This window comes from Gavialis gangeticus, unplaced genomic scaffold, assembly GCF_001723915.1.
Source record: "Gavialis gangeticus isolate Ggan-Ray unplaced genomic scaffold, GavGan_comp1, whole genome shotgun sequence".
Taxonomy (NCBI): Eukaryota; Metazoa; Chordata; order Crocodylia; family Gavialidae; genus Gavialis; species Gavialis gangeticus.
Window position 1 is genome coordinate 15,706,611 of NW_017729009.1, and position 16,342 is coordinate 15,722,952.

General features: G+C 41.9%; 1 protein-coding gene across 1 annotated transcript in view; it reads right to left on the minus strand.

Moving 5' to 3' along the window:
• Positions 1 to 16,342, minus strand: part of CDH4 (cadherin 4) — an 806,448-nt gene that overhangs the window by 48,773 nt on the left and 741,333 nt on the right. Inside the window, exon 8 of the mRNA XM_019509758.1 lies at positions 15,859 to 15,996. Within this exon, the coding sequence (XP_019365303.1) occupies positions 15,859 to 15,996 (138 nt within the window). The remainder of the gene's footprint in view (positions 1 to 15,858; positions 15,997 to 16,342) is intronic.

Here is a 16,342-nt window from a genome sequence, read left to right on the forward strand (position 1 = left end):
TCTGTCGGACGAGCGAAATCTGAATCTGAGCTGCAATTTGGAAAACCCCATAAGCAAATACCTCCCTTCAAACACGCTAACTGAAATCTCAGTGAAGCCAAAGGAACGCAGGATGCATTTAAACACATGGTAAAGTATTTTCTGGATAAAAGTCCTGGTCATTTAAGTGCAAACTTCTTTTACACAAGTTCGCCTCGGGTGACAGCCTTCCTTTAATGAAATAACAGCTTTAAAAGAAGATAGACACCGCTAACTAGCTGGCACGCTAAATGATCAGGTCCCAAACTTTATTCATGTCCCTTCCTGTGATCTTAAAGCCATCAGTAAGCAAGCTGTTTTCACTAGGAATTTAAAAAACATCCTTTCCAATTGAATCTGTAAGTTAGCTACAACTAACAACGATTCTGCAACACAGCTGAAAAACCAAGCTACTGAAATGCACCCCAGAGATGTGACCTGTGCTTTCTTGGTAAAATTTGTATCAAGAAGAAGGTTATGATTCATCCGACTGCAATAAAATGACCTAAAGAAGGGCCTTAAGCTGGTAAATCAAGTTTAGGATTTTTCTTTTTATTAACAACCCATTTCTTACAAGTTTTTAATTAATTCATTCATTTTTAGATTTTAAAGAGTATAAAAACTGTTTGTTACAGGGGTGTAGGTTGTAGCCGTGCGGGTCTAAGGACATAGGCAGACAATGTTCTTTGGGTGAATCTGATCTCTTTTATTAGACCAACTCTATCTTTTATATATAGACCAACTTAAATAGTTCAAAATTTTTTTTTCATCCATCCAGGAAGAGCACACGCCAAGTGCAGATGCTTCCTCAGCCTGGCGAAGGGTTTTGAAACCCGAAACGTTGCTAAGAAATTTTTTTTTTCAACTTTCAAGTTGGTCTAATAAAAGATATCAGATTCACCCAAAGAACCTGGTCTGCCTAAAAACTTGTCTCTGCGCCAGTGGGATCTGAAGGCAGATATGAGGGAAGAGGAATTTTAAGAGCCCTGGAACTGCATTTCACGTGTATGCCCTAATCCTAGTATTGAGATTTATAGCAAGTTTCCTATGTAGCAAAGCTCAAGGCGGCGGCATGCCGGCTCCTTCTCAACAGTTGTCTGCACAGCAATTGAAAACTCTGTTGTTTCCAGATTAGCCTCAGAATTAGCATATAGGAGGATTTTTTTTTTTATGATGGAACTGAAGAGCATTACTAGACGCTGAAAAAACCAGAAGATCTTCTGTTTACAGATAAGGCTCCCAATTCAGTAAAGCATCCCTGTTCAAGAAAGGCATTTACGCAGATGCTCCACTTCAAGCTCGTGCTTAATTCCCTTTGTTGTTAAGTGGACTTAAGCACATGCTTTCCTGAACCGATGCCAGGGTGATCATCAGTATTTGCTTGTTGCCATGTAAATCTGAAAGTGTACCCGCAATTAGCAAGAAAAAAAAATGAAGGTGCAGCTGCAACATGCAAACCCAACAAACCAAAGGAAAATAATGGTTTTGAAGTCAATGTTTTGATGGCAAAATAAGGGGAAAACAATAGCAAGGTGAATGCCTCTCTGCTTCAAGTAATGTGGAATAAGAACAGGAACGACAAAAGGATAAAATCAATGACAATTAATTGTAGAACAGTAATTAATAGAAAGAAAGGAGAGAAAGCAGTGAACTGAGTCTTTTCTGTGAAAGAGGCAAGTCTGCACAGAACAAAAGAGAAAAGCGCACGCATAAAAGGAATATGCAAGGAGAGAGGTGGGAGGACATGGGGAGAAAGAAAAAAAGCGAGGGAGGCTCTGTGCGTGCGGGGATATGAGCACGCCTGCTGATACATGACTGAGATGCCTGATGGGAAGAGAATGGCATTCTTTCTTTTGCACACTTGCCTTTGCAATTAGTATACTTTTTCACTTCATAAAACCTAACAGTTTGAAAAGTTTCATCATGCGTAAAAAGCCACGTGAAACATTTTGCAAGTCCTCGCTCTTTCTAATTCTGGCGGCGCTGTGTGTCTGATCCTTCCCTGCGCAAAGCTCAAGGCACCTTGGACAGTCAGAAATACCTGACAGGAGAAAACTCACAGCACTAAAACCTCCGCTAGGTTTTTTCTTCTTTTTTTTTTTTTTTTTTTTGAGTACGTCGCAGAAAATTTCTCAACTGACCACGTATCTCCTTAAAATGACACCCCGTTTTTAGGCTAGTTATGTTTTCAGGACCCTGAAAAATTAAAAAGATGCCCTCCCATAAAAAACTGGCAAACTTCAGAAGAGGTGTGTTGTCAGCCTCTAGAAATGAGGGAGTCACTGTCCATAACCAAATTTCTCAAATTCAGATCAGCACCCAAGATGCCGCGTTGCTAGTCACCAAAGGAACCCATTACATATGGGGAGCTGCCTTGAATTTATTCTGCCTGTTTGTGACACACGGTGTTAATCGCTGGCCCATAATGGTATAGTGTATTTTAAATGGTATAGCATATTTTAAAGAATTTTGGGGGGCAAAAATCTTGTCGGTCTAATAAAAGATATCTCAACTACGAGTCCTGATTGCCTTTAGCAGATTTTATGGCATTAGCCGGGTTTCTAGTATAACAAAGCCAGGCATGGTGGAATATAACGGATCTAAAACAATGCATCACAAAACTGCAAGAGGTAGATTATATTTCAAAACACCCAATTATAGAGAGAGACTACACAGAGATAAGAAAATTGTTGAGGTCAGGGGCTATGGCTGTGGGAAGGCTCTTCTAAGTCGGGAAATGAGGCTGAGCCTACTCTTCTGAAATCGGCCACATCAATTCAGCTCGGTTAGAAAGCATCTGTAATCACAACTGTCACGATGGTTAAACCACAAAGCAATACTTCTGAAACAACGACAAAGGGAAGCACAAATGAATAAAGGTCTCAGCTTCTGATCCCTTTTAAAGTCATTGCCTATTTACAGTTTGTAATTAGGTCAGCACTTGTTCTGCTTTTTTACTGAACTACCAATTTTCAGCATCTACCAGGCAAAATTTTCACATCTAACCTTCAATTGTGCGCCTCATTTATCGCATGCAGTTGAACACAGCCAGAAAACCTGCGTGTGCACCGCTGTGATGTGTGTGCAAAAGCACCATCAGCATTTAGAAGTCCACTTACGTCGTGCCCTCACAACACGGTCAGTTCACGTGATCTGCACGCACAATGATCTGCACGCACAATTAAAGTGTTCAAAATCAGAGGCGCTTTTAAAACTTAGTCCAAAGCCTCTTGCGGTATGACAACATATAGCACTCAAGATGTTAAAAATACCTGCCTGCCACTCATACTTCCAAGGTGCGATGCTGCCGTGGGCTGCTTTTTTTGAAACAGGTGCCAGTTTCACACACAAAATGGAAGTGTGCAACGACAAACCAGTAAGTGTCTGTTCAGAAGGAGTGACTGTCTGTGAAAAAGAATAACCGCCTGGACGATTCATTGATTTGCACGTGTTACTACCCATCTGATACTTACAAAGTGAGATCCAGATTTTCAGCTGCTCGTGTCAAAGACTTCGATCTCCACCCAAAGCATTGAAACTGCAGCCTTCCTTTAAAGTCTGCAGGCAATTGCACCCCTTTCAACACTTTAAAAACATGCCTAAATTCCAATGAGGCTAATGGACAGAAGCACCTGTTGAATTCAAAGCAAAGACTGAAATGCTTTGCTAAATTGCAGTGTAAATGCCTGTTTCTGCAAATCAGTCAAAAATTCTCCCAAGCAGCAGGAACATTTGCTTTATTCCTCCAACGACATTTTCCACACAGCCATTTTTTGATAGGAAGAATATACCAGCGGTTACAGTAATGTTGCCCAACACCAGCTGGGTAGAGACCATCTGAGTTTTGCCTCATGACTCATCCCTAGCTAGGTACAGCGCAGAGCATTTAATTTAATTATGGGCATTTTGTCGGCAGCATCTGGTAATGTTGCATGCTTATATCACCAGCATTTTGGTGCGGGCAGCGCTTTTTCAGTCTGGACAGCTCATCCCCATTATTACATGATCCATATTACGAGGATTGGGTTTTATGGTTTCTTCCTTCGGATCCAGTATATATTAAACGAAGAAGGAAACTGCTGATGAGACGCTATTAAGCAAGACCTCCAGTAGGAGACATAACACAGCCAGATGTTGCAAATGAAATGGCTCATGACAAATGGTGTATGACAAGGCAGTGCAATCGCTGAGGTGGCTGCACCGTTCTGCAGAGAGCGTGTAGCCTCGTATCAGTACCCAGCCTGTGCGTGCGAACTGACGGTATGAAACACCCATGCGTGAACAAAAACCAGCATGGGAGATCTATAAGATTGAGCCAAAAATATCATCGCTATTACTGTTATTGCCATTACTATTACAATTATTACTACTAGCATTATTATTATTACGGTTGCTATTATTGTCTGCTGTTCGTGCTCATTAATGGGAACTGTATACCATCACTGAGAAGTTAGGAGAGCTCCTAATGCTATATAAACCCCAGCTAGGCATGTACTTACGCTGTACCTATGCACTGAGGTTGTTCCATCAATTTAAGATTTCAACGACTTATGTGTTGTGAAGCAGGGGATGAATACTGCCATGGGCTCTACCTCCTGTCTGGTGTTGTAGCTGTAATTGGCTGAGACTGTTCTTTCTAGTGTAGAAAGAGACGGTTGCATTATTCTTGATTTTAAACCAAATAGTACATGTGTCCAATTTGAGAGAGACCAATAGAGCATTTTTTACTGCTTTTTTTTTGGCAACAGGAAATTAAAATCTGTAATGAATCTGTTGTTTCCATTTTTTTAAATGTACTGATCTTTGGCAATTTTCAACTCCAATGTCTGAAAAATTCATTATTATTAACTTCCATCCTGGGTGTTCCTCAAACCAAAATTACTTAATCAACTCAATTTAGCTTCTTGTATAGACCTAATTCAGAAAAACTTTATCTTCCTGAATTGTTATTGCAATTAATTTCTTGCTCCCCCCCACTTTTTATTTCTTAGCAGACTGCGTTTCAGTAATTAGATATTTTATAAAAATGAGTTATATGCATTCGGGGAAGCTTCACTTTTACATTTGATTAATCGTATTACCACTGAGGTCTGGGGTTTGTCTCCAAGGAAAGTTTAATGACCTCATTTTAATTCTTCTTTTAACCAGCAAGCAGGTATAAATGAACAGAAATAAAATTCTCTCTCTCTCTTTTTTTTTTTTTGCAATCTCAAGATTGCATTTGATGTTTTTTTTCTGTGCGACTGACCCATTTACAAGGAACAGTCTATCTGATTCTAATTAGATACAGGGCAGAATCAGGCTAAATAGAGCCTTGAACTTAATAACCCATCTTCAGTGTGATGCTCAGGAATCAGAGCTACGAGACCAAAATGCCATCTGGTTTTTACCATTGTGCATGATTAATTTAGGAAAAATTAGAAAAAAAATCCTAAAAATAATCTGAAAAGTACTGTGAATTTATGTGCAGATAAAGGGATTTATACAGAAGGAAAATGTATCATGGAGAATAGAACATACATATAGAATCATTATACTTACATCAGTGTAATTAGTTTGAAGCCTGGGATACAGATTTTATTTAAAACTGTGTGCACTCTAAGTATATCCATCGATCCTTTCTGCCCTGTTCCATAGTATCAAATGGACAAGAAAGTGATGATCGTATCCCTTCTCTGAAGGGCGGCATCAGCCTGATCAGAAAAGACATTGCAAAAAGTGTAGCACCTGCTTTTCTCATTAAGACACTGAATATTATTCACTTTCCCCAAAAACTAGGAGTTGCCTGTTTCCAGATGTAGAGGGCAACAGTTCAAGAAGGAGCAAAAGGCAAGTGAGTCTTCAGGAGAAAGTGTGAAGTGTCTCTTGCTTCTGCAGCAGTCTGTAAAGAAAATGGTGGGCAGCTTGGGCAAAGTGCTGAGCCCTGGAAAGAGTCACAACTTTTATGCAGCTGTTTCCTTTACAAAAACAGCGCTTCCACCTCAAGAGAGGGGTCAGGATTAAAAAAAAAAAAACATTTGGGGCATAAGCCCACTGACTTGCAATGAGATTTGTACTTCTAAGTCACCTGGGTGCATTTGAAAATCCCAGCTTCAGTTTTGTTGGCTTTGGACCCGGAGTTAATTCCTTACCCCTGGCGCACAGAGCTCCCAGCTGCAGGGAAGTGACATGCGGCGGTGATGCCAGTCTCCTAAGACTAGAAGAGGAGAGGAGTCCAGTCTGTAAAATTTAGTTTGAGGGTTGGTTCATTCTCTGTGAAGATGGAGCTGTGAGTTCAATTTGGGTCAAGGTATGCTGTAAATGTTTCAAAGCTTTGGTGATCAGACATGGTTGTAGGCTGGGAGCAGGGTGGGGAATCAATGGCTTACAGGGTGGGTCAGAGTTATACCCAGCTCTAGGGAGCACACCTCAGTATATGCAAGCATTATGAGATTTCCCTTGTACACAGACAGTAGTATTTAATGAAGCAATGCAGGAGGAATCCATCAAATGCAGGACTTGAACAAAGCCGTGCTGATGTGTACGCTAGGATGAGGAGCAGTGGACATATCCTAAAGAGGGGTCTGTCCCAGGTTGGGATGGCACAAAATCAATAGAAGTGGGGTCCAAAGATACCTTGGAGGATCTGGGCCTGGGCTGATACTTGGAAAAGTATGAGAGCCTTGATGTTCACAAAAATGCACCTGCTTGCACAGGGCATGTGCTATGGCTGAGTGTGCAACTATGGTACAGACTGTTTTGTGGCCATTTGCATGTACAGGCTGTATGTGCATTGTTCAGAAAACCTGGGACTATTTGGGGATAGATTTGCCTGGAGTCCACAGGTCTTTATATTGCCAAAGTGCCTGCAGCATAACTCGGAGGCAGTTGTCACTCGAGCCAAAAAGGAGGATAGAGGTGAACAGCATGAGTCAAAGCTGCCAAGGAGAAAGTCCTAGTGCCACAGTGAAGAAATCTACATTATTGCACTGCTTTTCAGATAAAAGCTAGCACAGGAGCTCTGAAAGGTTCTGCAGACAGGATTTATTATTAAAAGCCAATTGTGCTTTCATGTAAAATCCCAACTGACTGTAGCCTTATGCTCATTTTTCACTCAAAATGAACATGGATGAAACTACACAGTAAAGGATATGCTCTTCTGGAGCCATCACTTTGTAACCTAAGTAAATAACTGTATGCAAGTGAACCCAATCTGCCCAGTAGTGGTTAGGCTACTGCCAGCATATACACTGAATCTCCTCTGCATTTCAATTAAATACACAAACAGGGAAGAGTAGAAACTGCAAATCAGTTTGACTTGCCTGAATTAAGAATTCAGTGCTTTTAAATTGAAATGGACTTTCTGCCCTTAATTATATTCCAGGGCCTCATGAAAACCTTTGTCATAAATAATTAATTAGAGCAAGGCTGTTGGCCAAGAAGTAGCAACAGCAAAAGGAGACGGTGGACTTGCTGGTCAAATTGCATGTGTAAAAATATTCTTTCTTTCTTTTCTCATCTCACATGTCTCCTTGTCTATGCAGCTGTGTCCTCATCCCGATTCCTTATTGCACTGATGTTGCCATTTGTTGGTAGATCCTCTGTTTTGAGATGTTATTTGAATTCTGGCATGCTTCACAGTTTTCACGTCAGCACAGGAGCTTTTCTGAGACTACTGGTGCTAAAGAGGTGAAGAGGGGGCATTTTACAAACCTACAGCAACCTAGGCCAAGTTATGATTTGGGATCAAAGCCACTTGAAACTCAATGCATTGCACCGTTTTTACTAAAAGTTGATGCTTTTGATTGGCTTTTGCTTTTTTGACCCCCCATTTGAAACTATACTTAGGAGAGGCTGATCTATGCAGTGAGAAACCAAATAAAATGTCCCCCAGATCCCAGCCAAATGAAGCTACCACAATTTGGTAATGCTCTTATTGGTGGCCTTCAACTAGATACAACTTTGTAGAGAGCTACACTGATACTAGCTTATGCAGACATGCGTCTCCTTTCCAGCTACTGCATACCCCACAGAAAGGGATTTCAGACCATCTTTGCTTGCAGGCTTTTTAAGGTACTGTGAGAAATCTGCAAACCGAGCAGAATATTCGCATCTACCTTCTGAATGAGACTACTTGAACCATGTGATGTGGTTCTGGGAAAGGTGACTATAATCCTTGGATGGCTCCTGGGAGCCATTTTCAGAAGATGGAGCAGAAATAGCAGAGATCGGGAAGTATTAGTGCCATTGCATAAGGCACTGGTAATATTAATAGCTCTCTGAAATGCTGTCTACAAAGGACCGGACATTACTTTGATTACCCATGTATATAACTTAATGATGGGAGAAGTGAAGTTCTGGAACAGTCTTCCAATAAGTACTGTGGGAGCAAGAAAACCTAACTCCTTTTAAGATGAAGCTTGATGAGTTTATGAAAGGGATTTTCTCTGATGAAGTGGCCTACAATGGCAGGAGCCAGGGATTAATGATACTGATGGCAAAACGGAGGCACAGGAAGTTAAGTAACCTAACCAAGGTGATAGACTGAGTCAAGAGCAGAACCAAGACCAAAATCTTGCATTCCCCAGGCCTGCAGCAGAGATCACATGGCTGGCTTTTCTAGTCAGACATCTCTTTTTTCTCTTGGTTGTATGTGGTGTTCAACTGATCAGATTGATTCCGTCAAGTATAAAAGACAGGTTGCTAAAATAATATTACTTAATAGTCTGATACGATCATAATCTGAAACGTTAATTAAATAGTGATGTGAAAGATCATTCAGTCAGTTTGGAAGGACTGCCAGAGGCTGCTTTTCCCCATGAAATATTTCAATGAACTAGTAACAAGGATGCGCTCCTTTTATGGCTAGCTGAATCTGCTGCCCAGAGCACAGCAGGGTAAAAATCAGGGGGGGAACTACTACATGTGCATTAATGTGCTTTAGTAATGAGCATTAAGGGCATTTGTAGATGACACAGGGGTTTAATTCTCCCTAAACTGAAACAGTGTTTTTAAAAACACTGCTTCAATTTAGGGTGAAATAAACCCCCGTGTCATGTACACCCATGTCCTTACCAGTCTCTCCGGTGGCAGGGAGGGGGAGCGAGGTGCTGGCAGGCAGAGTGCTCCCTTAGCTGTGGGACGGGGATGGGGGTTGGTGCTTCCCTCTATGGCAGCAGCTGCCCCTGCCACGCAGCACCCAGCCTGGGCAGTCCCGGGGGGGCACCGCAGCTGTAGAGGGAAGCACTAGGCCCCCACACAGCTCAGGCAGGCTCCAGGGAAGGAAAAAAAAAAAAAAAAAAAAAAAAAAATCAGGTTTGTCGTTCCCCACCCCCCCCAGTGCATCCTGCCGTCCCAGGCCGCTGCCAGGCTGCCTGCTAGGGCTGGCTGCAGAGCCCCTGAGCCACACGGGGCCCGGTGATTCCCTACGTGGCTGTAAGGTAGTGAACTAAAACTCCTCAGAGGTGTTTTAGTTTTCTGTGCCCCAAAGTCATTTAGGGTGCATGACGCTGTCAAATTTGCTACAATGGCTGGAATTAACGTGCAATATGCAGCTGAATTTGCAAACTCATGCAAACAGCAACACCATTAAAGCGGCGCAAAAGGGCGTTTAACCCACTTTAATGTGTTGTCTACAAATGCCCTAAATCTAGCACGTCCATTGTGAGCGACTAGGAAAATGCACATTACCCTGTCTTAATGCACATTAACTAAAGAGTATGGGGCACATCTACATGTGGGCTTTAATGCACATTGGTAGTGGTGATAAAAGATATCAGACCAACTAGATTTTTGCAAAAAAAATTCTTTAATTGCAAGCTTTCGGGCACAAGCACCTTTCTTCAGGCATAGGGTAAAAGATTGTAAAAGTTCTCCCAGGTAGAAATGAAAGTTCATATTTCATAGGAAAGTTAAAGGTTATAGATGTGCTTGGGGGGGGGCACTTTAATTAGCAAGCCGTGCTAATTAAAAGTGCCCAATGTCATGTGTATCAGCATCCCTGCACTGAAAAATGGTGGTGAGGCACTTTGAATTAAAGCTCATCGAACGAGCTTTAGTTCAAAGCACCCCACTGCCATTTTTTCAACACGGGGATGCTGATACACATGACTTGGAGGCTGTTGGAGTCTTAATCAAGTCTTCTCTGACATGCTGGGTTTACAGCACGTCAGAGCAGCCTTGCTGCATGTCTATAGAAGCTCCACAGTTTTAAAGTGATGCTTAATGCGCATTAGCCTATTCTAATGCACATCAACTGAATAGCATGTTTCATACACATTAAAATAGACTAATGTGCATTCAAACACATGTGTAGACACACCCAGGGAGTCATTCAGGGACAGCTGTTCTGAAATACCCACTCCATGTGTGCACACTTGTTGTGGAATAAAAAATATAACCTAGAAAAAATGGCAGTCCTATTCAAGAATAAGCGTGCCCTCCTGTGGGTTATTGCAAAAGATTTATTTTGCTTTAAATCCATGCCATACCATACTCCAGAATCAATTTCCTGGGTATTCAAGCCCTGCATACAAGGATCTCTACTGTGCATGGTACCTGAGTTGGGAATGCAAAGTAGGAGAAATGCCCTCGTGCCTCTGCCCCCTCTTGTGAACCTGTGCAGGACCTGGGCCTCTGTCATAGCCGCTCAACACAGAAATCGGGGCTGTGGTTAAGTAGAGCAGCAAAACGGGTCTAGATCTGCCCCTTTAAAATATGTTCCTTCCTGCTTTGGGTTCAGCCTTGGAATAGGAGACTCTCAACACAGTGCCAAAGGGCAAATTTTAAAGTAGCTTTAAATAAGCCCTCCTAAGGCTCAGGAGCTTATAGAACTCGAGTAGCCCAGTTTCTTTCTTTCCTTCTACTTTTTTTTTTTTTTCCTAAAGGAAAGGTTGATTGCTAGGCAGGTTTTCCCATGAATCCACAGCTCTGCTAATCATGAGCACTTCAGTCTGGTGAAATAATATTTCCCTTGCATGGGCTACTATAAAAACAAGTTCTGCACAGTAGGCAAATTTAAAATAACTTTTAATTAACATTTAAGACACAGAAGTCTGATCATGCAAATTCATCTGCGTCTCCTCTCTCCAAGCCTGATTGTTCCTGATTGAATATGATAAAAATAGGCTTTATATGAGTCAAGTGTGGGCATGGATCTCCCTTTACTTCCTCCTCCTCTCTGATTAAGCATTTACGCAGATAAAGTGGAAACCCTCGGACAGCAATTAATTGTATCCTGGGTTGAGCTGCAGAAGGGCATCCTGCCTGGCAGGCAGTTACAGATTTCACTGCTGTCTTTCAGTGCATAAAACAAAACAGGGGGACAATTCTACCATTTCAGTGGCTTCTATATAGCAAGCCCACCGGAGACTACCCAGCACTGCCCTGCCAGATCCCAGCTGTAATCTCAGAAGCACAATGCTCATCGATTTGCAGGTCCCAGCAACTCTTGTTAATCTTTGAGATTAGATTTGATGCATCTAACAGGAGGATCTAGTCGGGGGTCTTAAAGATCTATGCAAGTACATTTCAACTGCAGCGATTCCAGTCCTTATGGCTGCTGGATAAGCATGGATAAGAAATATTTGGACTAACTGGGGGATTACCCATATACTTAAAAAGTGTCAGGGAATATGGCCCACTTATGGACAAGAAGGAGGTTGAACATTATACAGAATCGAACATCTGACTCTTCTGTGACTATCCTTGAATCAGTTTCCTAATAAAAGTCCCTAGTGGACTTTTTGACTTATTTCACTCTACAGCAATTTAAACCAGCTGAGGATGTGGCTCACCTCTTCCAAGAGACAGGTCCCCAACCCAAGCACCACTGCTAGACTTGGCTCTGTCGATTTTGAAGGCACTTCAGGTAGAAAAGGCATAGGGGACGCTACAGGACAGAGCTAATGCACACTGCTCGGGCAATGCAGAAGAAGCTGCATGACTATTGCCAGTGCTGCACCCCTTGCTCTTTTGAGGACAGAAGATTTGAATGCCTAGAAGAGTGGTTTTCAAACATTTTTAATTTGTGGACCCCTTAAAAAGTTCCAGTGGAGGTGTGGACCCCTTTGGATTGTAAGTGTGGTTCTTCACATACTTTTCATTGATCATGGTCGTCTTTCGCAGACCCCTCAGACATGGTCTGTGGACCTCCAGGAGTCTCTGGACCACAGGTTGAAAACCACTGCCCTAAAGCCCAATGATGAGAGTTCAAATCCTATAAAGAGCCTATGAAAAAAAGCAGGGGTTCCTAATGTCCCTGAGTTGGCAGAAAGGTTTTTGGTGGGTCACGGCCCTGTACTAAATAGGACGTGGTTAAGTATCTATCAACCAGTATCTCAGTGTTTACAGGGTACCGCATAGTTTCAGTCTCCTGGTTCCCCCGTCGGTGGCCGACATCTGACATGCTGCTTCCCCATTGCTCCCAGTAACTGAAAAATCCTGTCTCCTACCTAGAGATGGCAAATCCTGCTCTTGCAGGGCTTCACAAGAGAAAGCAGAGGTCTTTTTTTTATATTATAGAGCTGCCTCCTTCTCCTTGGCCTCCCAGGTGATATACTAAGGGCCAGGATAAATAAACTGCCCCGCTTTCCTTTCAGAAACCAGTCACTCCTGGTTTTTTATCATAGCATTTTCATTTTATAGGTTTCAGGAGCTCTTGCCCGATTGTATGGCTTCCCTTTCTTTCCTCATCTAGCACAAAGCTTTTACGACAACAACCACATGATTTTTTTTGGGTGCTCTTTAATACCTTTTCCAATCATAATAAAGGCCAGGCACTTACTTTGATGTGTGAGACTGGCACTCATTAATCTGCCCTTTGCACCTGAGCCTGTATTTGCTGTATAATTACAGTGAAATCTGTAAGTGCAAGCAAACTATTTGCCCCAGTTGCACAGATGACCCCTGTTTCCGACTGCGACCATGGCTGTTTTGTTTCTTCTTCTGTCCAGTTGTTAAAGTTTACACAGTTGCATTAATTCCCCTGGCTCCACACACGGGCTGTGACACCAGCATGTTCCAGTGTCCTCCTGGGCTACATTTATATCCAGAAACTATTAAGTTTAAAACCACCCAGTTTGAATGACAGGTAATTTAGGAACACTATAGGGTGTACTTTTGTATATTTCTGTGCTGAATATAGTTCCTGATTTTGCCTCATCTGGCAACGTGCCAAGAGCAAACTGCTATTGCAGTTGTTCTGCCTATTTTGTTTCTCGATTGAATTTCAGCGCAGAAGTACTTTAAATAACAATATGCTTCGATCCCTCAAAAACAGACCCTAGTCTTAAGAAACATGGGATGCTTCTTTACCTTCAGAAGCGATGTAGATTTATTGGAAGCTTTTTTTCTTCTTTTTTTCCCTTCCCTTTTTGGCATTAAAATACACTTCAGAGTCATTGAGGGGAACAAGGGAATTCAGTTCAGGTTTAAGATGAATGAACAGACTGATAATGTTCCTATGCCCATCACAAGAAATGATGCTACTCTGTTTTTGGAGCCGCTTGTACAGGGATTCTGACAGTATCTGAGAGTATACAGAAAGTCATCTTTACTAAAGCACCACAAGGCAATATCATTGTAAAATGGCTTCGGGTTTGAAATAGGTATAGTCCCCCTTAATACTGGAGAAGGCTCTTCTGGCCCTCACAAAACTCCATTTAGAGATTGGAATTAGGGAAATAATGGCACCCATCATTCCTGCTTGAAGGAAGCATAGCATTTTCTGACCCATTAAACCTGATTCTATGGGTAATTGTGTTGGTGGCTTTTCTCCTTCCTGGGTCTGACATGCTGTGACTTTAAATGCTCCAAGTTCATCTGAATGCAATTCCCCATGAACTTCCCTTCTATGAAATTCAGCCCTGCATAAACAGTTCTGGCTGGTTTTATATTATAGAGCCCTTTCCCTCCTACAAAAATCACGATACAAAGAGGTTTCGTCCGGAAGACTGTCACATGGTCACATGGCTACTCATAACCTGGTTAGCACTGGAGCCAGAGCGATGACAGTAACTTTAAACTCCATAAATGAACTTTTAAGTTGGAGACAGAGCCCGGGCAATCTTTAAGATCCTCCATCTGTGCTTAAGCGACTTGGCCACTAGATGTCATCACTTTTTCACTGAAATGAAGATTAAAGAAGTATTTACCTGGCAGTATAAGGGGGCCCCAGAAGCATCGGCGTCACCCACCCTTTTCTGGCATGAAGTCCAAGGCTTGGGATGTTGCAAATCAGATTGGGCAAGCCATTATAAAACATACAAGAAGGAGCAATCCTATTGGCAGGGACTAGGACCATATGGCCCACGACTATATAAGCTGGGATAACATTTACAGCAGACCGAGGCACAGATCCTCAAGGGCAATTAACTCCTCTTAGGGACCTATGTGCCTTTGAAGGCCTGAGTACTCTCATTTCAGCTGTTTACCTCCTGGTGATTTCAACTCTCCCATTGATTTAATCTTCCCTGAGATTTAGGCGCCTAAGAAGGAGTTAAGTGCCTAAATAGCTTTGGTGAGCTGTGCCCCTGCGACTCGCAGGCGAGATACTGGGACTACTCAGGGACTTCCTGGGCAGTGCCGAGTTCCCTGAAGGCAATGGGAGATGAAGGAAGTCAGAACCTCAGATGATGCTCTTGGCACCTCATACATGTCAGCTAAGTATTGAGCAAACTGTGTTTTTTGGCAACAACCATGAAACCCACTGGAGCTTGGAAGGTGGAACCAAAGGCAGCATCTGCTCTACAGTAAGAAATACTGAAATACCATATATGATGGAGTGAAAACGGAGCACCCTAGGATATGATGCACATCCTTTCTATACACCTAAAAGAGCACTCAAGTGACAGACTGCAGGGCAGACTGGGCTGTGCATGGTGCTGAGGAAAAAGCCTGCAGCCCTGTTTCCCTACTGCCGCTTTTGGTCACCAGACGAGGAAAAGGCCTGTTTTCATTTAAAAATCTATTTTCCCCTAGCTGGTGAAATCTGGCTCGACAGACAACACTCACGCTAATGTAAACAGTGGAAACTTACTAATTCCCCGTTTATCGGTCTTACTTTGTCATACGAGAACCCACGTCAGTTTCATTTTTCATGACATCACTGTGCACGTTTAGGACACGGCACTACTTAGATCCCTGATCAAATGTTGATCACTAATCAAATCTTTTTGTTAAGAAATGGAGTAAGTCATTTTACCTCTCACCTTTTCTTATGTACCCTTAGATCGCATTTTCTCGGCCTCTGCATTTTCTCCCTCCACACAAAGAAGCCAGATTAATAGTCTTAAAGCACAGAATAATAAACACTTTTATTGCACTAATACATGAAAGATGCTCAGCTGATGAAAAACAGATGTGTCATAGTACAGATACTTATACTACCTACACATACACACAAATAAGTCTATTATAGTTATCAGGAAAATTATACAATTTACTGGATAATTGTTCCCATTCAGACTATTTACTACTACTATTGAAATTTTATCCACTCTACTAAATCCAAGAAATCTCTTGTAGCTCAGGATTTAACTCCAAAGTAATAACTCTGATATGTCGACAACCAATTGCTGTGAAACAACTGTATCCTCCTTGGTGCAATCAGACACAGTCTGCTTGCCATATTCTTTCAGCTCTTTTAATACCTCAGTGAAACTGGTAGCCAAATAGTTTTGCTAGTTCATGAATCATTCTCCTTTTCCCCCCTCCTTTTGCTGGAAGTCTTTGTTACACAGTTATCTATCAAGTCCTTTCTGTCTGCCAGACCAGCAAACAGAGACGAGTGATATCAAATGTCCATGAATTACAAACACGTTGCATGTCCATGCATCATTGTGCTGATGTATTGATACTTACAGTGCTGGTAGTGAATTCTGGTGGATTGTCATTCACATCTGTCACCGTAATGATTGCAGTTGCTGTGTTTGAGAGACCATAGTTAAGGTTTCCTTCCATATCTGTAGCCTGAACGATGACTATGTATTGCTGAACTTTCTGGAATAAAAAGAAAGAGACAAAAATGCTTTGCTTTATGTTTTTTAAATGTAATGCTTTGCAATTTTTAAATTGTTTTTTTGATACAATGCTTTATCTTTTTGCCATATATTTGCAGCTTAAAGGCAAATCTAGATGTTATTTAGACTCCAAATGCTGATAACAGGGGTGGGGGAATATTTAGCATCAAAACATTTTCCAACTGAAAATTGAGTTGTTGAATAGTTTTGTGGGACACCTGCTTCCCTCGGAAACTTCACGTTTGCTTTAGAAAACTGAAAAGCCTTAAGGCAACATTCTGTAAAATGTTAAAACGGGGGGGGAGGAGAGGGGTTTCTTTTTTTTT